We start from the raw sequence: 24,902 nt of genomic DNA, 5'->3' as shown, positions 1-24,902 counted from the left end.
CAGCATACATGAGCATGTAACAATAAACAGTATAATGAGTGTAATAAAGGCTGATTCAATACTGGAATAAAGGTTCCATGATACTCTTTCAGTTTGTATTTGCAGCTGAGACGTTTAACAGACCTTGGAGCAAACTTTGAAGAGTTAGTAATGGGCTGGCAGTAGACTGACTGTCTAATCTCCACCCTTCCAGGCATGCTCAGTCTCATCCCACAACTGAGGGCAAGAACCAGATTGCTAATGCCGTTCTCTATATAAGGGTGAAAGAAAAGGGACAACGAGACACCAAGTGACCACAAACTACCGACAGCTGAGCCCAAACTTGTGAAGGATTGTAAGGAGGGGCACACACAGGAACTGGCTGCACAAGGAGGCTCTGTTATGATCTGGAGATCTTAGCCTGGGACACACAAGAGAATAAGGTTGCAGTACAAAGACTGCAGCACAGATAGAGAACAGGGTGAGGAGGGTGGGGATAGTAGTAACTGTATGTAGTGTGTAGTGTGCTCTGGCAATAGGAAGTGTGAGAGACTGAGTGTATGAAGAGAGGATGTGCTGCTCATAACCCAGCTTAGAGGAAGAAGTCATAGGACTTTGTGTATGCATTCATCTTCATAGAAATAAAGGATCCCCACCCTGGTGTGCAGGACAAGATGAAGTGCAGAAGGACTGGGCATCTCCCTGGCCACTGGATTCTACTTGCAGGACTTATCCTTCAGATCTTGTGTTTTCCTCCACCCGCTGAGGCTGATGAGCCTTCATGTCAAGGAGCCTTCGACCTCTACTTCGTTCTAGACAAGTGAGTATAAAGGGTTAATCCTGAGGGATCCGGCTGGGAAGGGGTTAATGTGCTGATCTCATTGTATGAGGGTTGATGAGATTTCCTCTGGTCCCTGGAGTGCATTACAGGTCAGGCAGATGTTTGACATTGGCTCCTGTAGCCACCCCATCCTCCTGCATTATACAACAGCAGAGAGTAGGACTGACATAGAAGTGATGCCTAAACACACCAGTGATAACCACTTCATCCATGAACCCATAAAGCTAAAATGAAACAATAAGGAAGTAAAAGTAACAATGTTGGAGTAAATATTTATCATTGTATGTCTAGGTATCCTGAAGGACATCTGGAAGAGTTGTGTGGCTGTAGGAACACCCTGAAAGTTCTACTAATGTGTTAAACTAGAAGGCTCTCTGTAATCACAACTTTTAGTTGCTCTGCTGACTTCTTACACATTCTTCTGCACACTCTTCAAGGCTTTAGAGGGGAGATGTGTCTTAGCATATATTAACCCCTGAGTAACTGTAGCAGTTGATAGACAGGAAGATGACACATTTAACAATCAGAGATTTTCCGAAAATGATTACCCTGTAGACTGTGAACAGTGTTTCCCTCCTAAAACAAATAGACACTTCTATTCATTCATTTCTTTGTGAAGTTCATTTCTGGTAGAGGTGGGTAATACCAAATATGGCATCTGTTACAGCTCTGGATCCTGGCACAAGATCAAGCTTTACTGGATTCTTGAGTGGCAAATCTTTCTCCTTTATCAGTTTGTGTAGTGGGCAGGCTCGGACTGGCCCACAGGGGTACAGGGGAAACCCCCGGTGGGCCCCTGAGGAAGGTGGGCCCCTAGTCTCCTACCCCCTGCACAAGTGGCACATAACACTTTAAACTTACTGCACTACATACATATATTCAATGTACATCACCTCAACCAGTCTATGGTCATATAACAAACTTGTCAGATTATTTATTATATTTGAATGTATCTGTAGGGTTGGCCCCCAAAATAAATTTTACTGGTGGGCCCTAGGTACCCCAGTCCGACACTGGTAGTGGGAATGTATCGCTGCCTATCTAAAGTGGTCAGTTTTGTATGTTGGTATCACCCAGGGTTGCTAGAGGCTGAAATAACAGATAGGAACCATCCAAGCCTCATCGTTTGCTTGTAATTGGTTAAAATTTCTTGTTTTGTTTCACATTACATAAGTTACCCAAGCTATGCAGTAGAGGCTATATCCTATAGTAGCACAGTCAAAGGCCCCTAGTCCTAGTCAACATATAATCCTACTGTGTTGATCCAGAAAGAGTCCTTTGAAGTTCTGCAAATTGTAAAAGTTTGAAAGACCTCCTCACCCCCTTTAGAGGGTCCTCAATGATGTGCTAGTAACGGGGTTGGTTGCTATTAGGTGCCCCTGAAATCAGCTGTTATGACTGAGGAAAGAACCATTTTAGAGGGACTTTTAGTTCTGGCAAATTATCCCAAACAGGCGGTGTCCCTCTGTTAAATCTATATGCCCTAATAGACTGCATGAGGTAGGCCATCATTTTAGGTTTGAAATATGTATTTGTTCAGTACAAATGATGCTATTATGTTATTAGCTGACGACACAGGCCTGCTGATAGCCTTAATGGAATTAAGTATTTAACTCTATATTGTCAGACGGCAGTGAGCAATGTGTGTGGCTCCAGAGCACAGGATCTACCACCATACGATCACAGTCAGACAGTAGACATTACTATAATGTACCTGTGCTTTTTATGAAATAGTTGAATACAGGAAGGTAAAAAGATGTCAGTGGTAGTGATAACATATTAGTGGAATATCTACTATAACAAGAATAACAATAGTTACTGAATATCAGTATCTGATTGGTGGTGGTCCGACACCTGGGACCCCTGCCGATCACCTGTTTGAGAAGGAACTGGCTCTCCTGTGAACGTCACTGCCTTCTCGCAGCTTACCAAGCACAGTGCTGTACATTGTTTAGCGGCTGTGCTTGGTATTGCAGTTCAGCCCCATTCACTTCCTCACCCATGGAGTCTTCCTGGGCAGACCCGCCAGTGTGGCCGGACATGAGAAAGGGATCATACTTACCTAATCACATTCATTCCCTCCGGGCCACTGCAGCTCTCAGGTCTCTCCACATCAACATCCCGTTTGATGTGGATCACATGACTGCTGCAGCCAGTCACTGTGGATGTGTATCCCATGCATCACATGACCCAGGTCACGTGGCCACTGCAGCAAATGACTGGCTGCAGAAGTGATACGTCTCCCATGCATTAAGTCAGTGGGTCATGTGACAGCTATTTCTGTATCTATGCCAAAGTGTAGAAATAAAATTGGATTGCACAAGGACATGTCATGCATTGATCTATTGCTTCTCAGTTTATAAACATGTCCATGAGGCACGTTGTATACGCATAGGTGTACTCTCATTGAAAATGCATAGGTGCACTCTCCATATCAAGGTGGCCTCTCTTGAGTGGATCCCTACTCTAATGGCACATGGCAACCATAGCCACCAGAACACAGCACCTGCAGGTTGCGAGACCCAGCAGCCTAACAACACCCCTGCTGGATCGACTATACATTTTGACAAAAAATGTTACCAAAAAATATAAATTATGGCTAGAGGCAATAGATCAATGCATGATATTTGGATGTGTGATCCATGTCATTTTTTCTACAGTTAGGTGCTATGTCTGTATATCTTTCACACTGGCGTGTGAGGCCCGTTGCCGTATTGTGGACCGCATTTGCGGATCCGCAATACACGGGTACCGTTCCGTGGGCATTCCACATCACGGATGCGGACCCATTCACTTGAATGGGTCCGCAAATCCGGAGATGCGGAATGGTGCGGAACGGAACCCTACGGAAGCACTACGGAGTGCTTCCGTGGTGTTTCGTCCCATACTTCTGTTCCGCAAAAAGATAGAACATGTCCTATCTTTTTGCAAAACGGCCGAATCGCGGACCTATTCAAGTAAATGGGTCCACAATCCGCTGCGGCTGCCCCACAGACCGTGCTCGTGTATTAAACAGAGAATGTTATAAGTCACTGATAAGATAGCCAAAATCAGGAACGCAAATGTAGAAATTTTACTAAATCTTTTCCCACAAAACTCTACATGATTCTGCTCAGTTCCTCCTGCTCTATAACACTGTCTGCAGATTGCACTGTATTTCGTGATAACAGGTCCTTTTTTAAGTAAGCCTACCCCATTTCATCTGGTTCAGAGGAAGGTGACCAAGGTTGTTTCATCTCAGACATTGGGGGTATATCGCTAGCAAATACTTTAGCCCCAATATCGAATAGGTGTGGGTACCATCTCTGGGACCTGCACCTATACTTAGAACGGAGTCCGCAAAGTCCTGGGGGGCACACTGCGCATTTGCGGCTGTCCTCCATTCATTTCTATGGGAGCGCTGAAAATAGCCGAGTACAAAGCTTGGCTATTTTCGGAAGCCCCATTTAAATGAATGAGAAGCGCACCGCGCAAGCGCAGCGACCGCTCCATTCACTTCTATGGTTATTTTTGCCACTCCCATAGGAATGAATAGAGGGAGGCTGCACATGCACGGTGCACCCTCCGGGACTTTGCAGGCTGCATTCTAAGTACAGTTGAAAACCAGAAATTTGCATACACTATATAAAAAGACACATATGCATGTTTTTCTCAATATCTGACATGAAATCAGAATAAACCTTTCCTGTTTTTGGTCAATTAGGATTATTAGAAATATTATTTGCCAAAAGAGAATGTTTTAAGGCATTTTTATTACTTTCTGCAAAGTCAAAAGTTTACATACATTTCATTAATGTTTGGTACCATTCCCCTTAAACTGTAAGGCCCCTTGCACATGGGCCTCATGGATTTTGTCTGGATGCACTGCGGGTGCATTGCGGGAAACCCGCACTTAATTGCAATCAGTTTTGTCTGTGATTGCGTTGCGTTGTTCAGTTTTTTTCCGCTCAAGTGCAAAGCGTTTTAATGCGTTTTTCAAGCGCGTGATAAAAAAACTGAATGTGGTACCCAGACTTCTTCACAAGTTCGGGTTTGGGTTAGGTGTTCTGTAGATTTTATTATTTTCCATTATAACAAGGTTATAATGGGAAATAATAGCATTCTTTAATACAGAATGCTAAGTAAAATGTCCCTTGAGGGTTAAAAAAAAATAAAATAAAAAAATACTCACCTTATCCACTTGATCGCGCAGCCGGGATCCTCTTCTTTCTTCTTCTTGCAGGACCTGCAAAAGGACCTGCGCTGATGTCATCACACTCACCACGTGGTGAGGGTGGTGATTTCAGCGCAGGTCCCGCTGAATGAAGATAGAAGCCTGAAAAACATTGCTCATGTACACAGCCCCATTGAAGTGAATGGGTCAGGATTCAGTGCGGGTGCATTGCGTTCACGTCACGCATTGCACCCGCGTGGAAATCTTGCCCGTGTGAAAGGGGCCTATGACTCGGGTGAAATGTTTTAGATATCCTTCCACAAGCTTCTCACAATAGTTGGTCAGATTTGGGGCCCATTCCCCCTGACAAAACTGGTGTAACATGTTTGTTGGTCGCCTTGCTCACACCTGTCTTTTCAGCTTTGCCCATAAATTTTCAATAGGATTGAGATCAGGGCTTTGTGATGGCCACTCCAAAACATTGACTTTGTTATCCTTAAGCCACTTTGTAACCAGTTTGCAGTATGCTTCAGGTCATTGTCCATTTGGAAGACCCATTTCCGCCCAAGCATTAAGGCTGGGTTCAGACCTGAGCGTTTTACAGCGCGTTCCCTATGGGAATGGTTCTCACCTGAGCGTTGTACAGCGCTGTAAAAACGCCCGACGCCCCAAGAAGTACATGAGCTTCTTTGGGGCGTCTTGTCGCGCGTTCCCGTACATAGACTTTTGGGAACGCGCGACAATGGGCGTTCGCTTGTCTCTGTATGCGCGATTGCAAACGCCGGTATAATCGCGCATACAGAGCGTGACATCCCGAACGCTCAGGTCTGAACCCAGCGTAACTTCCTGGCTGATGTCTTGAGATGTTGCTTCAGTATTTGGCAAATAATAATTATGGTAATCCTAATTGACCAAAAACAGGAAAGGTTTATTATGATTTCATGTCAGATATTGAGAAAAACATGCATATGTGTCTTTTTATATAGTGTATGTAAACTTCTGGTTTCAACTGTATAGCAATATACCCCCAATGTTTGAGATGGGATAACCCCTTTAAGAGAATGGATGGATTGCAGTTCCAAGGCAGTTTATCAAAAGGTTATTAAAGGGGTTGTCTCACTTCAGCAAATGACATTTATCATGTAGACAAAGTTAATACACGACACTATTATATTAGCAAATTGCTAAGTAACCATGGCAACCGGGACTGCAGTAGCATCCCGGTTGCCATGGTTACCGATCGGCGCCCCAGCGATTAAACTGGGACTCCGATCGGTACTCTCCACTGCCACCAATGATAGGGGGGGGAGATTTTAATTGGGAGGGGAGAGGGCCCACTGGCCACCAACGAGTTAACTACAGGGGAGGGAGGGGGGGGGGCTGGCCACCAACGAGTTAACTACAGGGGAGGGAGGGGGGGCCCACTGGCCACCAATGAGTTAACTACAGGGGGGGGGGCGGCCGCACTGGCCACCAATGAGTTAAAAACAGGGGGGGGGGGGGGGTCTGCCCCCTGCTGCCTGGCAGCACCTGCCAGGCAGCAGGGGGCAGTCATGTACACAGTTTTTTTAGTATATTCTAACCTGAAGCGTCCCCATCACCATGGGAACGCCTCTGTGTTAGAATATACTGTCGGATCTGAGTTTCACGATCTAACTCATATCCGACAGTATATTCTAACATAGAGGCGTTCCCATGGTGATGGGGACGCTTCAAGTTAAAATATACCATCGGATTGGAGAAAACTCCGATCCAATGGTATAAAAGGGACTCCTGACTTTACATTAAAAGTCAATGGGGGACGGATCCGTTTGCAATTGCACCATATTGTGTCAGCGTCAAACGGATCCGTCCCCATTGACTTGCATTGTAATTCAGGACGGATCCGTTTGGCTCCGCACGGCCAGGCGGACACCAAAACGACTTTTTTTTTCATGTCCGTGGATCCTCCGAAAAATCAAGGAAGACCCACGGACGAAAAAACGGTCACGGATCACGGACCTACGGACCCCGTTTTTGCGGACCGTGAAAAAATACTGTCGTGTGCATGAGGCCTTATTATTACACTAAGAGTACTTTCACACTTGCGGCAGAGGATTCCGGCAGGCAGTTCCATTGCCGGAACTGCATATCGGTTCCGGCAATCCGGACGCAAACTGATGGTATTTGTCAGACGGATGCGGATCCATTTGACAATTACATTGAAATACCAGATCCGTCTCTCCGGTGTCATCCGGAAAACGGATCCGGTATCTGGCAAGTGTTCAGTATTTTTGGCCGGAGAGAAAATTACAGCATGCTGCGGTATTTTCTCCGTCCCAAAAATATAAGAGGGACTGAACTGATGCACCCTGAACAGAATGCTCTCCATTCAGAATGCATTAGGATAAAACTGATCCGTTTTTTTCCCTGTATTGAGCTCCTGTGATGGAACTCAATACCGGAAAACAAAAACGTTAGTGTGAAAGTACCCTAAGGCCCCTTGCAGACGAGCGTTCCTCCCGCAGCGAGTCCGCATTGCAGCACCCGGCCTGACCTCCCATCGCTGCCGGAAGTCACATAGCATTATATTGGTTTATGATGCTATATAACCCTTACATTATGCCAGTGTTATCCAGTAGATTCCAGAACTGTAAGGGTTACATAGTATCATAAATCAATATAATGCTATGTGACTCCCGGCAGCGATGGGAGGTCAGGCTGGGTGCTGCTATGCGGACTCGCTGCGGGAGGAACGCTCGTCTGCAAGGGGCCTAAGAATCAGTCACTTACACACAATGTGATCAAGATTGCTGCAGCCCTTGCTACTACTGAGTTTGTCAACGCTTTGGTCTCAAAGGCAGACACTGGAAGGGCAATATAGAAACTTCTCTTGGCACCTGCCTCACATCCCTGCAGTGGCGCTGGCAACCAGGAAGCACGTGACTGCTTCACAAGAGTTCAGTTCGGATGATGCTTCCCAGTTGTGTGCCTAGGGTGTTTGGCACCCGGGGCGAGTCCTATCTCTGGCACCCCCCAATATTTTTAAAAAAATTGTACCCCCCTAACAGTATTATTGCCCTAATTGTACAACCTTCACAGTAGTTTTGTACATATGTGTGCCATCTCACAGTAGTTATGCCCACATTGTGCCCTCTCACAGTAGTTATGCCCTCTCTGTGCCCCTTTCACAGTTGTAATGCCTTCTTTGTGCCCCCTCCACAGTAATAATCCCATTGTGCCCACTACACAGTAATAATCCCCATTGTGTCCCCTTCATAGTAGAGATCCCCATTGTGCCCCCTTCACAGTAATAGTGCCAACTGTGCAGTGGCGTGCCTCTGGCACCCCTCCCCCCAATACTTAAAAAAAAATTGTACCCCCTCACAGTAGTATTGCCCTCATTGTACAACCTTCACGGTAGTTTTGCCCACATTGTGCCCCCCTCAGAGTAGTTATGCCCTCTCTGTGCCCCTTTCACAGTAATAATCCCCATTGTGTCCCCTTCATAGTAATAATCCCCATTGTGCCCCCTTTATAGTAATAATGCCCACTGTGCCCCTTCACAGTAATAATGCCCATTGTGCCCCTTCAAAGTAATCATGCCCACTGTGCTACTAATGCCTTCTGTGCCCCCTCCATAGTAGTAATGCCCTCTGTGCCCATCTGTTTGAAGAGATGGCAGCGCTCATATGAGAGCTGCTTTCTCTGTTCTGTTCACCTGCTCGCTGTAGCATTTTCAGTGATGAGCAGTTAAACAGAGCAGAGAAGGCAGCGCTCATTCAAAAAAAAAAAAAAAAAAAGCGGACAACCCCTTTAAAGACATACTTGGAAAACATCAGTGCTACAGAACATACAGGGTCATAGAGCGCCACATACCTCTTACATCCAGTGATTTTTCTTCTGATCTAGATATTCTCTTTCCTCTTTTTCTCCTGTTAGACCAGACCACCATGGTGACTTCTTTCAGACGCGCCTCGTCTCTGCAGAGTTTAACAAACAGACATCTTACTTTCCTACTTTTCCATCCTCCTCCTCCTCACCTTCTCAACACCCCATCCTGCCACCCCCAATACTGTGTCCACTGTGCCCCCTAATACTTTCCTGCAGAAACACTCCCCCGGAAAACACAGATAGTGCTTCAGTAAAAAAAAAACCTTTATATTGTGCACTAGTAATAAAAAAAAAAAACACATTCCTTTCAGATCAGACCCCCATATAAAACACTAAATGAGATCCTCCAATCTCAGACCAAACCCCCTTTAGACCTCTATGTCAGACCCCATATAAGACCCCAGTTTTAAACCTCAGATCAGACCCCCATTAGACCTCCATATAAGTACCCGACCCAATATCAGACCTCAGATAGAACCCCCATATAAGACCCCCATTAGACTTCCAGACCCACATATCAAACTTTAGACCAGACCCCCATATCATACCTCCAGACCCCCATTAGACCTCCAGACCCCCAATCAGACCCACAATAGACCTCCAGACCCCCAATCGGACCCCCATTAGACCACTAGACCCCCCAGTCAGACCCCCTATCAGACCCCCATTAGCCCTCTAGACCCCCCCCAGACCCCCAATCAGACCCCCATTAGACCTCAGGACCCCAATCAGACCCCCATTAGTCCTTCAGACCCCAATCACACCCCCATTAAACCTTCGGACCCCCAATCAGACCCCCCAGTCAGACCTCCAGACCCCCAATCAGACCCCTATTAGACCTCCAGACCCCCCAGTCAGACTTCCAGACCCCCAATCAGACTGCCTTTAGACCTCTTGACCCCCAATCAGACCCCCCCCCAGTCAGACCTCCAGACCCCCCCCCCCCAGTCAGACCTCCTGACCCCCATAGACCGCTCCAGACCTCCATTGAACCTCAATATCAGACCTTAGATCAGACTGTAAAATAATAATTTGAAAATAATGTCCAGCTCAGCTCCCTGATGGAATGTATAATCCCGGCTCCAAGGCCCTAGGGGAGTGTTCCCGTGGCAGGCTGAAGATAAATGAAGAAAGGTCCCGGAGACAGATCGAGTTCCTCTGTAGCTCTTCTTTATTTGTCAAATACAATTGACAGACATAACCACCACATACACGGTAATGTTAACGCGTTTCGGGTGAGTACCCTTAGTCGTAACAAGACCCCCAATCAGACCCCTATTAGACCTCCAGACCCCCCAGTCAGACTTCCAGACCCCCAATCAGACTGCCTTTAGACCTCTTGACCCCCAATCAGACCCCCCCCAGTCAGACCTCCAGACCCCCCCCCCCCCCCCAGTCAGACCTCCTGACACCCCATAGACCGCTCCAGACCTCCATTAAACCTCAATATCAGACTGTAAAATAATAGTCACTTACCTCTCCTGTCGCCACTCTCCCTGTTCTGGCTGTCTTCTCTTCTCAGGGCCCGCGCTGCAGTCACCTGACCTCCTGCAGCGTCAGGTCAGAGTGCGTTCTGTACGTCCTGATAATGTAGGCAGCCAGGATACAGCAGTGCGGGCCCTGAGAAGAGCGAGCAGGAGGACGGGTAAGTACTGTACAGCGCTCACAGAGCTTCTTTCCCCCTCCTCCTGCAGACTAGTGAGTGCTTCCATTATGGAAGCACTCACTAGTATTCCCTTTATAAGATGCACTGCATCTTATAAAGGGAAAAGCAATGAGTGCTTCCATCTGTATTGATGGAAGCGCTCATTGCTTCTGTTCTGGCACCCCCCTGAGAATGCTGAGAGCTGGCACCTGGGGCTGACCACCCCCGTCGCCCCCCCTGAGCATGCCACTGCCACTCTGCCCCCTTCACAGTAATAATCCCCACTGTGCCCCCTTCACAGTAATAATGCCCTCTGTGCACCCTTCATTGTAATAATGCCCTCTGGCTCTGTGCCCCCTCCATAGTAGAAATGCCCATTGTGCCCCTTCACATTAGTAATGCCCTCTGTGCCTCCTCCATAGTAGTAATGCCCTCTGTGCCCCCTTCATAGTAATAAAGTCCTCTGTGCCCCCTCTGTATTTAAAAAAAAATCATAAAAAATAAATAAAAAAAACAGTAATATCTCACCTTGTCCCGCTCCTGAAGCTCACATACCTCTCTTCCCTGCAGGCACAGATTGCTCTGCAGCACGGTGTGGATGGAGCTTATGCAGATTTTAGGGTTGCAGGCTCCGCCCACACAGGCTGGCAGCGCGATCAGTGTCTGCAGGCTGAATGGTGCAGCTGGGAGAAGTTTTCCTGCTTCACCATTTTGTGCGCCGCCGGCCTGAAGGAGGGGAGGAGCACAGGGACCTGAGTGGTGAGTGACAGGACTGCAGCTCCCATCTCTCCAACAATGAGCGCTTCCATCTGTATTGATGGAAGCAAGGGCCCATTGCTTCTGGCACCCCCCTGAGAGTCGGCACCCGGGGCAGACCGCCTTCCCCACAGCCCCCCTTTAGTACGCCACTGATGCTTCCTCTGCTGCTGTGTAAACCGGCTTGTAAGCCTTAAGACTACAAAGTGAGGGGGCTTTTCAGCCCTGCTGGGCCCCCCAACCTCACGAGCCCCATAGCGATCGCTTGGTCTGCCGCCATTGGCGGTTGGCCACTGCTGTAAGGGGAGTGAGATTATGGACAAGAGCATGTGAGCCATCAGGCATGCAGATTGTACCGTCAGATGAAGAAATAAGAGTGATTTATAAGTCTTCCAGCTAGCTCCTGCTGCAGTTTGCTGATTAGTTCAACTGACGGTTCGTCCTGTGTGCCGGGTAGCTCACAATGTCTTCCTCTGGCTTACTTTCTCTGCCTGTCTGTGTTGGCCACATAGCTAACTCCCCCTTTTGTTTGGAGGGAGTGTTGGCCCTTCTGGTGGGGAAGTGGTTAGTTTCCATGCTGAGGAGCATCTGTCTTGTGATGGCACCAATACTCAGCCGTGCACCATGACTTCAGATATACAGACTGCTGCCATCACCAGTTGCCTATACAAGGCAGTGCTGGCCTGTGATGAAAGAGAGATGGAGCAAGGAGAGAGCGGCCGATATATATAAGTTAAGGGGCAAGTCAGAGTATGGGCTATTGGTGGCATGTGCCACCTGGTGTGCTGGGAAATCTTGCTGGCAGAATAGTTCACCCACAGAGTAGCCAACAGACCCCCTCCTTTATCCTACAGACAGACAGAATAGGAAGAAAGGTCGGGAAGCCTGCTGCCACCATTAGGAGCTTTTGTGTGTGGATCACCAGGCACAGCCAACTAAATACACAGTCCATTTGTGCACCTGATGACCAGGAGAGTTAAGTGCAATCACTATGACTTCGGAAAAGTGTTGAGGAAGGGTGGCAGGTATGCATAAATATATATGCATGCCTACTGGGGCATATATATATATATATATATATATATATATTAGTTATGCATAAATGGTCCCCTCAGAGGGCGATGTGCGCAGATGTGCCCAGCACCTGTGCCCATCCTCCTCTGATATTCCCCAGGGGCTCATGCATGCCCCTGTGGGAATTCATGTATATGCCCCCTGAATATATATATATATGTGCCCCTGAATATGATATGCCCCCTTATCATATAAAGCAATATATATGCCCCCTGAATATGTGCCCCCTGAATGTGATCATATAAAGCCCCCTTATCATATAAATCCCCCCCCCCCTCCTGTTATATGGACCCAGATGCTTCAATGTGAATGTGTCCCAAGCATTCACATTGATGTAATCTGGGTGAAGGCGCCAGGATGACCGGACAAGGTCCGGTCATTCTGGTGAACACAAAGGATTCAAATTCTAAAGAATTTGAATTCTTTTGTTCTAATTATCTGCAGCCCTGCTGGAGATAATTAAGCATAATAGAGAGAGAGGAGATACCTCCCCTACCTCTATTATGCGCATTCCGGTAGCGCAATTACCATTGATCAAAGTATCTCCCGCCTGTCAGCAAGTGCACACGGCCCTGCGGCGCGCGTGCAGGGACGCGCGGGCAGGCGCAGTGATGTCATCTCACCGCGCCAGCCCACGTGTCCTTCACAGTGGTGCGCGCCGCTGTGTGGGCGGTACGGCAGTGCAGGCGGCCGGACATATAAGTCCGGCAGGCTTTGCACTGAGAAGAAGAGAGCCGGCTGCCCACCCTGACGAATCATCCCCAGGATGACGAGCATCCCCTAGGCAACGAGCGGAAGGACTAAGTATCCCCCCCCACTATCCCACCAACGAATAATACATTAACCCCACTATCCCACCAACGAACCCCCACACCATTAACCCCCCACTATCCCACCAGCGAACCTCACTCCTCCTCATCATATATTAACCCTATAACTCCTGATACCCCACTCAACCCTATAACCCCTGATTTACCCCCTTATTACCCTTTATATCCCTGGTTAACCCTTACAGTTAGCCCCCCTCTGATTACCCTGTTAACCCCTGGTGGCAATCCCTGATAAACCCCTATCCCACCAACGCACCACCTCCCCTGATAAACCCTGGTCCCTGCCTGTTGTGCTTACCCCTAGACCCTTTTTCATAGTTAACCCTCGTCGTACCCCATAGGGATAGTAAATAGAACCAGGTGGGTGGGCTGTGAATATACTTGTATGTGTGAATTGTATAGTTAGTTTATGGGTGGAATCTGGGAACGTGTAGTGTAGTTTAGGCTGTGTATTTACTGTATATCGTGTGCGTCAGGTGTTAATAAATACTGTTATATTTGTACCCTTTGTGTAGCGTGTACTTGTAAGCGGTAGTGAGTTAGGCACATGCAGCTAGCGTAGTGATTAGTGTAAGGTATAGCGAAAGTATTGTGTAATTATTATATAAAGGCATAAATAGGCTGTCATCAATAGACGGCTCCTCCTATTTAGGAATATTAATTATCGATATTTGCATAATATTGGTGATTAATATTCCCCCTTTACAAAAAGTATGAAAAGAAAAGGCCCCCATTCATATTAGTGCATTGGTGACAGAACCTTCTGAATTCGACTAACGGTCTAATGTGTGTGGGGAGAGAGATGATGTTTAGGGAGAGAAGAATCAGGCAAAGTTACGGTAATATTTTTTCCCAATCCTTTTGCTCTCCCAGGAGATAAGCCCCTGCTAGATCAGTCTGGCAGCAGCTTTCTCCCTCTTGAAGACATCTGCACATAGCTGTGGACCGACAGCTATTGAATGTGCATGGCCACCTTTAAGCCATATACACAATTCCAGGAGTATTTTCTTTTATATGCCATTCTGAGGCTATACAGAGACATATTTCAGCCATTGCCTATTTCTTTGTTGAGGGCCAGTCTGCTGTGCTTTCTTATTCAGTAAAATACATATGCTGATGCATGCCACTTAAACAGAGGCCAAAAAGACACAGTTTTAGCCTGTGTTGGGTCAATGTGAGCCTATGGATACAGTCAGCATTTTTTCCTGGGAGACTAATTTAAGGTTTTCCATATAAAATAGTTTTTTTTTAGTTTGTATTTAATTTGTACCACAAAAAAACACTTCTGCATTGCTTCATTTGACCATGATTATGTATTGGCAAAGTAAAACCTATCAGAACTGAATCGGTTACTCTATTAAAAGGAATCTGTAAAATAGGCCCTAAAGCTACTATGCATTATCACCTAACCCCAATACAATCCTTGTAGAACCAAAAAGGAGATTAGAATCCGGCTCATCACACATACATCACTGAGAGGTATTAACTTGCGTGTCATGAGAATTCATGACTTATTATGGGTATTATTTACACATTAGGGTATGCCCCTGTGATCATTCATCCCTAATACCATTTGCATATTGCCAACAAAAGACAATTTTTATTGCTGGCATAAGAACTGTCAGGCTATCAAATGAGTGCTTGCTGTTCGGCTGCTTGGCGGGCCTTTTAAATGGGCCAATGGTCGGGAACGAGCATTCCTTCTAGACAATCATTGACCCACGTAGTAGGGCCCTAAGTTACACTTCAAGTTTGCAAGTCATTGCTAGTCCAGTAGTTCTAATAGTGCTTATATTGTAGCAATATACAGTATATTACAGTTTTACAGGTCCAGTTACACAGTGTATTTCCTGATTGGAGTCGGAAGGAATCTCTTTCCCCTAAAGTGAGGACAATTGGCTTCTACCTCACAAAGTTTTTGCCTTCCTCTGGATCGACTTGCAGGATAACAGGCCGAACTGGATGGACAAATGTCTTTTTTCAGCCTTGCAAACTATGTTACTATGCTACTATGTAACTGTTATTGCTATTTGTAGCCAGTTATTAAACACGTGGATATCATAAGTGGTATGGCAGCAGTCTGTCCACTACTGCTCCTGTCCTGCTGGTTTGCACGGTAGTTGCCTTGCTCACCCACAACACTGTCCCAGAGCTGCCGCGGCCCGGTCCTTCTGGTGGCTCTCTCTCCTAGCCTGGAGATCCCGGTCTCTGGATAGTACTGTAACTCCCATTCACAGGTTAAAGCTCACATCTTACTGGCCATGACTCTCTCTGCCTGTAGAGCATGTTCTCACTCTGGATCTTAAAGAGTCAACGTGCGCTCCCTCCCCAGCCGATGGCCAGTAACATTAGAGTATTTAGGACACCTTATACTGTGGGAAGGTGACTAAGCAATAGGTTCTAGCTCACTAGTTTCTTGCAAAGCTGTGCCAGTTGTTCACTTGCCTGTTCCATGTACAGACTTCTGTCTGGCTTCTGGAATTTACCCTTCACTGCCTGACCTGACCCTTGCCTGATCACTGTACTGACCCTGAGCTGTCTGCACTGACCTCGGCCTGTCCCTGACTACACTCACTGCTCCACATTGGTGTCTCCTAACCCCCATGGGTCAGGAGTAACTTAAAAAGAGACTATTCCAAGAGTCAGTGGCCTAGTTTTTACCCTGCAGCAGTAGTCCAGATCCCTGTACAGGGGTTAAAGAGTGAAGACCTGGGGAGCCAATTCGAAAATGCTATTAGGAGTAGCCGCAAGTCAAGTCACTTCTGCTTTATTATAATAACATTGTTTCCATTGAAATCTATGGGTACTCATGCCTACCATAGAGAGAGATACTCTTTGTGGATGTGCAGTACATCAGAATTGGGTGCGCACTGTTCTTATTATGTAATGTTATTTAATGATATTTAATATGTTAATGCTAGAACACACCTTTATTTTTATTTTTTTCTGCCAGTACCTCTTTTAATTAAAATGATAATACAGATAAATATATATACTAGGATACTAGGTGCTTCAAACCAGTTATTCTCTTTTGATATCATTATGCCCAGATGTACTAAGGCAGGCATGTCCAAACTGCGGCCCTCCAGCTGTTGCAAAACTACAACTTCCAGCATGCCCTAATAGCTGTAAGCTATCCAGGCATGCTGGGAGTTGTAGTTTTGCAATAGCTGGAGGGCCGCAGTTTGGACATGCCTGTACTAAGTTATTGACCATGGTATGTTGAAAGCTTGCATGTTATTTTTATTTACTATTATTATCAGTTATATATATATTTTTTGCATTATTAATATATATAATTTTTTATTTTCATTAGACACTTTATAATATACTGCAGTTGGCCCTTCTTATTCCACTCAATTCTGGTTTCAACAGTAACAGCAGTGACGAAGTATGTGTCTCTGGCCAGCATTCATCACACCCAGTATCCTGACTCTGCTCTTCAGAAATGTTGGCCTCTCTCCGCATACCACATGACTGGATCATCCGGTGGTAAAGCATGGGTTTAACCCAGGATGATTGTCACACATGTGGAGCACCACATTTGAGGAAATGTTTACTTCGTCAGCCGACACAAGTCTAGAATTTCTTTAATACACTAGAAAGTACTAAAATTCTTTTGTGCTGTAATTTAAACAGCCCAGAATGTCATTAATGGCTGACATTGATCGTACAGAACATATTGCTCTCTGATCAGTAAAAATCCAACCTCTGTATTTATGTTCCAGTCATTTCTGGATGAATTCCACATTGTTATTTAGGAAATATTATGTTGATTGGGAAGCTTCAGTCAGGTGTAGGAAAATTCCAGTGCAGGAACATTTTCTGGACACAATGGTGTGATATTTACTAAACCCCACCAATCGTATATTGATGACCTATCTAGAGGATAGAGGTCATAAATTTTTTACCCCCAGAAAACTGCTTAAATACTTTTAAGCCTACCTGGACAGTATATAAATGTGTTCTGAGAAAAGGGTGCCGGTAAGAGTATTAAGGGGTCCTTTATCAAACAGATATAAGCCTAAATTAGGTATATTTCTGGTGAAAATTGTGGCGCAGAGATCCTTTGCACCGCAATCTGTGCCTTCTCCCCGCCCACACCAGGTCTAAAAAACTGGGCCTGGCGGAGAAGGGGATGGGCCAAGAAGCCTGTCTCATTTACCAACTTCTATGCCTGTTTTACATTTAAAAGTGGCGGAGGATCCGCTGAAGTTATGTAGTGGTCGGCACTTCTTCATAACTCCAGCGGATCCACCGCCAGCTATAAGAGTTATTAAGACTGGTGTCTAAAACGCCTAAATTGTAAGAAAGTTGCATCCAGTAAATTATAACACTATAAAACTGCTATTCAGTGCCAAAGGGCATCTAAATATTATTTCTATAAGGTGCTCACATACAGTACTGCCACCATCTGCCATGATGTATCCATATAATGGTATAATTGCTACCTTTACAGCAGCACATGGAGTTACATTTTAACATAGGAGCTCATTTATGTTAAACAAAAACATCTGTTAGGCTTTTTTCTCTGTGACTTTTTCCCGTTCACGCCAGGTCTACAAAATTGGGCGTGACATGGGCTGGGAAAGGGTTCGGGCCGGAAAGGTCTATTTTAGGCATAGAAAATGGTCTAAATCTACACCAGCAAGGGAGCTGGCCTAGGCTTAGAACCGGCGGTGGATCTGCCTAAGTTGGTGGATCCACCAGAGCAGGGCCTTATTAAGACTGGCCTCTAAGGCGCTGGTCCTAATAATTTACATCAATAGTTTGTAAAGCTGAAAAAAAATCTGTCCATCCAGTACAGCCTGTTATCCTCCAAGTTGATCCAGAGGAAGGCAAAAAAAAACTGAGGTAGAAGCCAATTTTCTTCATTTTAGGGAAAAAAAATCCTTCCCGACTCCAATCAGGTAGTCAGATTAATTCCCTGGATCAACGACCCCTCTCTAGAAGCTATAGCCTGTAATATTATTACACTCCAGAAATACATCCAGGCCCCTCTTGAATTCCTTTATTGTACTCACCATTACCACCTCCTCAGGCAGAGAGATCCATATTCTCACTGCTCTTACCGTAAAGAATCCTCTTCTAAGTTTGTGTACAAACCTTCTTTCCTCCAGACCCAGAGGATGTCCCCTCATCACAGTCACAGTCCTGGGGATAAATAGATGATGGGAGAGATCTCTGTACTGACTACTAATATATTTATACACAGTTATTAGAAATCCTAGTACTAGTCTGTAGTACTGTACTCCACCCGGAATTGTACACAGTACTTCATGTGTGGTCTGACTAGTGATTTGTAAAGTGGTAGGACTATGTTCTCATCACGGGCATCTGTGCCTCTTTTGTTGCAACTCATTAAATTATTGCCCTTGGCAGCACCCTGACTCTGGTTTCTATGGCTTAGGCTACTTTCACACTATTGTTTTTTGCGGATCTGTCATGGACCTGCAAAAAACACTTCCGTTACAATAATACAACCGCATGCATCCGTCATGAATGGATCCGGTTGCATTATGTCTTCTATAGCCATGACGGATCCGACTTGAACACCATTGAAAGTCAACGGGGGACTGATCAGTTTTCTATTGTGCCAGATTGTGTCAGAAAACGGATCCCATTGACTTACATTGTGTGCCAGGACAGATCCGTTTGCAGCAAAACGCTGCAGTTTCCACATTCAGAGCGGAATGGTGACTGACCAGAGGCAAACTGATGCATTTTGAGTGGATCCTTTTCCATTCAGAATAAATTAGGGCAAAACTGATTGGACAGCTTGTGAGAGCCCATAACGGATCTCAGAAACGGAAAGCCAAAACTCCAGTGTGAAAGTAGTCTTAGTTTGCTGTCCTTTTCCATATGAGTGTTACCCAGTGTTTTACCATTTAGTATGTACCGGTGACTTGCATTATTCCTTCCCATTGCATAACCTTACATTTGTCAGTATTACAACTTATCCGCCTTTTCTCTGCCCAAGCCTCCAATCTATCCAGATCGATCTGTACTGTCCTCTTCAGTGTTAATTACTTTACACAGTTTAGTGTCATCTGCAAAAAATAATATTTTACTATGCAAGCCTTCTACAAGATCATTAATAAATATATTGAAGAGAATAGGGCCCAATACTGACCCCTGAGGTACCCTACTAGTGACAGTGACCCAATCTGAGTGTGTACCACTAATAACCACCCTCTGTTTTCTATCCCTCAGCCAGTTACTTACCCACTTACAGACGTTTTCTCCCAGTCCGAGCATTCTTATTTTATATACTAACCTTTTGTGCGGTACAGTGTCAAATGCTTTGGAGAAATCAAGATATATTATACCAATTGACTCACCCCGGTCAAGTGTTGAACCTACCTCATAGAAACTGATTAAATTAATTTGACATGACCGATCCTTCATGAAGCCATGCTGATATGGCGTACTCCAAGATAGCATCTCTTAGAAACATTTTAAACAGTTTCCTCACGAAAGATGTCAACCACTTGCCTAACGCTGCACAACTTTCTACATCGTGGTGGTAGGCTCTTATCTGTAACCCGACGTATAAGAGCTTCGGGTTACATTGCGATCTGCCAGCAGCCCGCCCGGCAGATCACTGTGACTGCGCTGTCATTAAACAGCTGTGAAGACAGGGAGATGTGCCATGGCCAGCTGGAGCAGTCAGGCAGTAATACACACTTGTAGCACTCTGCTGCAAGTGTGTATTACATTGAAGAAGTTTTCTTATGTAAAAGCGCCACCTACTTGCTTTAAAATGAAATGTCAGCCTGCAGGCTGGGAACTAACCTCTTCTTGCCTTGACTGTGGCAGAAAGGGACTTAATTCACTTAAAAAAAAGTTAAAATAAAATAAAAATAATAATAAAAAAGATTAAAAAAAGAAAAAAAAATATATATATATAGCAATAGTTACTAGTATTAGCAACAGTAATTAGACTACGTACACACATACAAACATCCCGTCCCTTTTCCGTTCATAAAAAATAAAATAAAATATATTATATTTATATATATGTAAAAGTTAAATACTGGAAAGATATGTTAGGACACCTTTGGAATATTAAAACATATCACCAAATTTATTATATACAAATGAAATAATATAATAATAATAATATAAAATAATGATAAAATAGCAGTGATGGTTCACAAAACACAATAGTTACTCATCCTAATCCATTTCATTCCTAAAAACTTCTCACATAAAAAGTCCAATGATGCCGCCAAAAAGTGCAATAAATGTATTCCTAGGATATAATAAATGTTCAAAATTCCTGGTAATTAGAAGTCATGATTCATTTGGAAACTGATATCAATCAAAGTTCAGAATACATTATTTGCGAGGTAAAAAAATGTTTATAAATATTCTGAAAAATAAGGTTATCCAATCCATGCATTCTAGGTGTCTAAAATTATTGTAGTGGCAGTCTGTCACGGGAATAGAGTTCCACTATTTATGTCCCTCTTCTGTGGGAAATATTTGTGAAGTGCGTTTGTACTTGTTTGAAAGTAGCGCTTACCTCTATGGTTAGTTGGAAGCAGAAGCACTCGTATCTGTGAGGTTTCGTGACGAAGCACTTACCTTTGAGGTTGGTTCGGAGCAGGAAGGAATAGGCTACGGGGCTTTGCTCTCACCCCTGTCTTGTCAGCGTGTCCTTGCCGCTCCTTGCAGCTCTTTGCTATTGCGAGTAGCAGTATTCCAACCTTCAGCGCCTCCATACAGACGTGTTGATTAATTCTGCTGTTCACCAGGCTAATGCACTGTTGGTGGCTGTTACATAGTTTCACCGGCTGGTTGCTTGAAAAAAATCTCTTTAAATCGATGTCGACATCAATCGTAGCATGACATATATAGTACAGACCAAAAGTTTGGACAAACCTTCTCATTCAAAGAGTTTTCTTTATTTTCATGACTATGAAAATTGTAGATTCACACTGAAGGCATCAAAACTATGAATTATATACATAACAAAAGAGTGTGAAACAACTGAAAATATGTCATATTCTAGGTTCTTCAAAGTAGCCACCTTTTGCTTCGATTACTGCTTTGCACACTCTTGATGAGCTTCAAGAGGTATTCACCTGAAATGGTCTTCCAACAGTCTTGAAGGAGTTCCCAGAGATGCTTAGCACTTGTTGGCACTTTTGCCTTCACTCTGCGGTCCAGCTCACCCCAAACCATCTCGATTGGGTTCAGGTCCGGTGACTGTGGAGGCCAGGTCATCTGGCACAGCACCCCACCACTCTCCTTCATGGTCAAATAGCCCTTACACAGCCTGGAGGTGTGTTTGGGGTCATTGTCCTGTTGAAAAATAAATGATGGTCCAACTAAACGCAAACCGGATGGAATAGCATGCCGCTGCAAGATGCTGTGGTAGCCATGCTGGTTCAGTATGCCTTCAATTTTGAATAAATCCCCAACAGTGTCACCAGCAAAGCACCCCCACACCATCACACCTCCTCCTCCATGCTTCACGGTGGGAGCCAGGCATGTAGAGTCCATCCGTTCACCTTTTCTGCGTCGCACAAAGACACGGTGGTTGGAACCAAAGATCTCAAATTTGGACTCATCAGACCAAAGCACAGATTTCTACTGGTCTAATGTCCATTCCTTGTGTTCTTTAGCCCAAACAACACTCTTCTGCTTGTTGCCTGTCCTTAGCAGTGGTTTCCTAGCAGATATTCTACCATGAAGGCCTGATTCACACAGTCTCCTCTTAACAGTTGTTCTAAAGATGTGTCTGCTGCTAGAACTCTGTGTAGCATTGAGCTGGTCTCTAATCTGAGCTGCTGTTAACCTGCGATTTCTGAGGCTGGTGACTCAGATGAACTTATCCTCTGCAGCAGAGGTGACTCTTGGTCTTTCCTGGTGCGGTCCGCATGTGAGCCAGTTTCTTTGTAGCGCTTGATGGTTTTTCTGACTGCACTTGGGGACACTTTCAAAGTTTTCCCAATTTTTCGGACTGGCTGAACTTAATTTCTTAAAGTAATGATGGTCACTCGTTTTTCTTTACTTAGCTGCTTTTTTCTTGCCATAATACAAATAATCTACAAACAGTCTATTCAGTAGGACTATCAGCTGTGTATCCACCTGACTTCTCCACAACGCAACTGATGGTCCCAACCCCATTTATAAGGCAAGAAATCCCACTTATTAAACCTGACAGGGCACACCTGTGAAGTGAAAACCATTTCAGGTGACTACCTCTTGAAGCTCATCAAGAGAATGCCAAGAGTGTGCAAAGCAGTAATCAAAGCAAAAGGTGGCTACTTTGAAGAACCTAGAATATGACATATTTTCAGTTGTTTCACACTTTTTTGTTATGTATATAATTCCACATGTGTTAATTCATAGTTTTGATGCCTTCAGTGTGAATATGCAATTTTCCTAGTCATGAAAATAAAGAAAACTCTTTAAATGAGAAGGTGTGTCCAAACTTTTGGTCTGTACTGTGTGTATATGTGTGTATATGTATATATATATATATATATATATATATATATATATATAAATTATGTTTAGCAATAGTATAGTGGAATTCGTATGTGTAAAATATGCAAACATACACACATTTGTTTATTTTAAAAATCTAGGTATTTGTTTTAGCAATATTTTGTATAGCAGGGTTTTTTTCTACGTAAAATATACAAACACGCGCAGAAATATACTGTATATATATTTTTTATATTACAGTATATCCAACATCTAACGGCACAAAAGAAAGGTCAAAGGCAGGGGTGCGATCAGCTGTGTTTCTGCCCGCAGCACCACACAATGCATTACAGCTCCTGCTCCTGCACTGTAGCAAGAGCAGGACGGGTCCCTGGCTGTCAGTGACAGCGGGGGAGCCGAGGAGAAGGCAGAAGCAGTGTATCAGCGCTCCTGCCTTCTCCTCATATAGGTGAGCGCTATGCAGGGTGGACCCGGCTTGGGGGCAGAGGAGTGCAGAGCTGCAGAGTCAGGAGACCCTAATCAGCTCTGCCTGTGTACAATGCCCCCACAGCAGGCTGGTTTCCCCTGTAACTGGGGCTCTTTTGGATGCCCCAGTTACAGTGGAAATAGTACCCAAAAAAAGTCTGTGTCCCCAAAGGTCTTTGTCCCCAAAGGTCTTTCATGCACACTAGCACATGGAGATAGAGGGCTGAGTATTAGGGACTGTAGCAACTGACCAATGCTGAGTCCTTGCCTTAGTTGTTTAGACATCAGCTGATAACTAATGCTGAGTCTGTATTCATGCTATTGTATTTATGTTATTCCCCTGATGATTTGGCTTTGGACCAATGAAACACATTGAGTCGTTTCTCTAAACAGCACTAGGTTCTCCCTGTTGTTTTTCCATGACGAAGTTTGGAAGTCATTTGGCTGCGTAGGGACAAACTGGATCACCTAGGCGGTGAGGACCGGCTCAGAGGGGTCGCCCCTTTTGAGGGTGAGCAAATTGCTCCATGGGCAAAAGGATTTAGCTCAGGTCAAGCAGAGCAATCTAGGGGAAGAGACCCAGCATTTGGTTCCCTGAGACCCCCACTAGACTTTAGAACGTAACCCTGGTAAAACTTTCTTTTTTCTTATGCACGGCTATGTAACGCACTAGCATGCGCCACTTTTTATATATTTGATTGAACTAATGGGCCATTATTTTATACACATTATTTATTAAAAGTTATATGTATTAAAAAGGTTACCCTAGATTCTTGATTTGTTTGGTTTACACATTTCCTGACACTGTATTGACCATTGTCATTATGGTTATGTAATTATTATTCCTTAAATATCAGAAATAAGGGTGTAGCTATGACATTATTTAATTCTCTTAGGATAGAGGGGTGTATGCCATCTGATTCCGGTGATTTGTCTATTTTAATCTTTTTAAGATGCAGCTGCACTTCTTCCTGGGTCAGACAGTCAACTTTTAACGGGGAATTTACTTTTACACTCTGCATTTCATTTGACACTTTATGTTTCTCAGTGAATACAGGGGAGAAAAAAATATTTAATAGCTTTGCTTTCTCCTCATCGTTCTTTGCAACACTCCTCTCATCACTCTGTCGACACCTTTAGATTTATACTTTTCACCATTCATATAACTGAAGAACATTTAAGGGTTAATTTTACTCTTTGGCAAAACATTTGGTATAAATTTTTTTCTCTCACTGCCCTCCTGTTTTAGTGATTTTAATGCTTTCTTTTTGTCATTTATTGCTTCCTTTAGATTTCTATTTATCCACATTGATTTTTTTTCTTGTTCCTTACCCTTTTATTCCCATAAGGTATGTACCTCTCACAAATAGAGTTTAGGATGGTTTTAAAAATATCTCACTTTGTGGCTGCATTTTTTTTTTTTTTTGAGGACTTTGTCCCAGTTAGTTAGGCCAATGGCCTCTAGTCAAATTTTGCTTTTTTGAAGTTTGGTATTTTTGTGCCTCCCTGACGAAACACTCTTTTAAATGACAATTGGAAGATTATTATTTTATGGTCACTATTTCCCAGGTGTCCCCCCAACCTGCACATCTGTTGTCCAGTATACTCTAGTATAGCAGTTTCTCTAGTCGGGTCCGGAACTAGTTAGGAAAGGTAATCGTCTTTGCTTTTCTTTGAGACACTATGTTGTCACCAAGAAGCAAATCTTCTAAAATAAATGCTTCTAGAGCTGAATACCACCATAATTATACTACCAGAAGCAAACCACTACTAAAGGGACAATATCTAATGTAAATCCGCTTTCAATGTTAATCAATTAAAGGT

At 44.4% G+C, this 24,902-nt stretch overlaps 1 protein-coding gene across 1 annotated transcript in view; it reads left to right on the top strand.

Annotated features, from left to right (window-relative positions):
* Positions 1–211: 211 nt before the first annotated feature.
* Positions 212–24,902, top strand: part of ANTXR2 (ANTXR cell adhesion molecule 2) — a 269,460-nt gene continuing 244,769 nt past the window's right edge. Inside the window, exons 1-2 of the mRNA XM_044304994.1 lie at positions 212–460; positions 619–799. Coding sequence (XP_044160929.1) covers positions 654–799 — 146 coding nt within the window. The 5' untranslated portion in view covers positions 212–460; positions 619–653. The remainder of the gene's footprint in view (positions 461–618; positions 800–24,902) is intronic.

This window comes from Bufo gargarizans, chromosome 1 (genome assembly GCF_014858855.1).
Source record: "Bufo gargarizans isolate SCDJY-AF-19 chromosome 1, ASM1485885v1, whole genome shotgun sequence".
NCBI lineage: Eukaryota > Metazoa > Chordata > Amphibia > Anura > Bufonidae > Bufo > Bufo gargarizans.
Note: the sequence above shows the minus strand (reverse complement) of the source record. Positions and strands in the feature narration are given on the sequence as shown.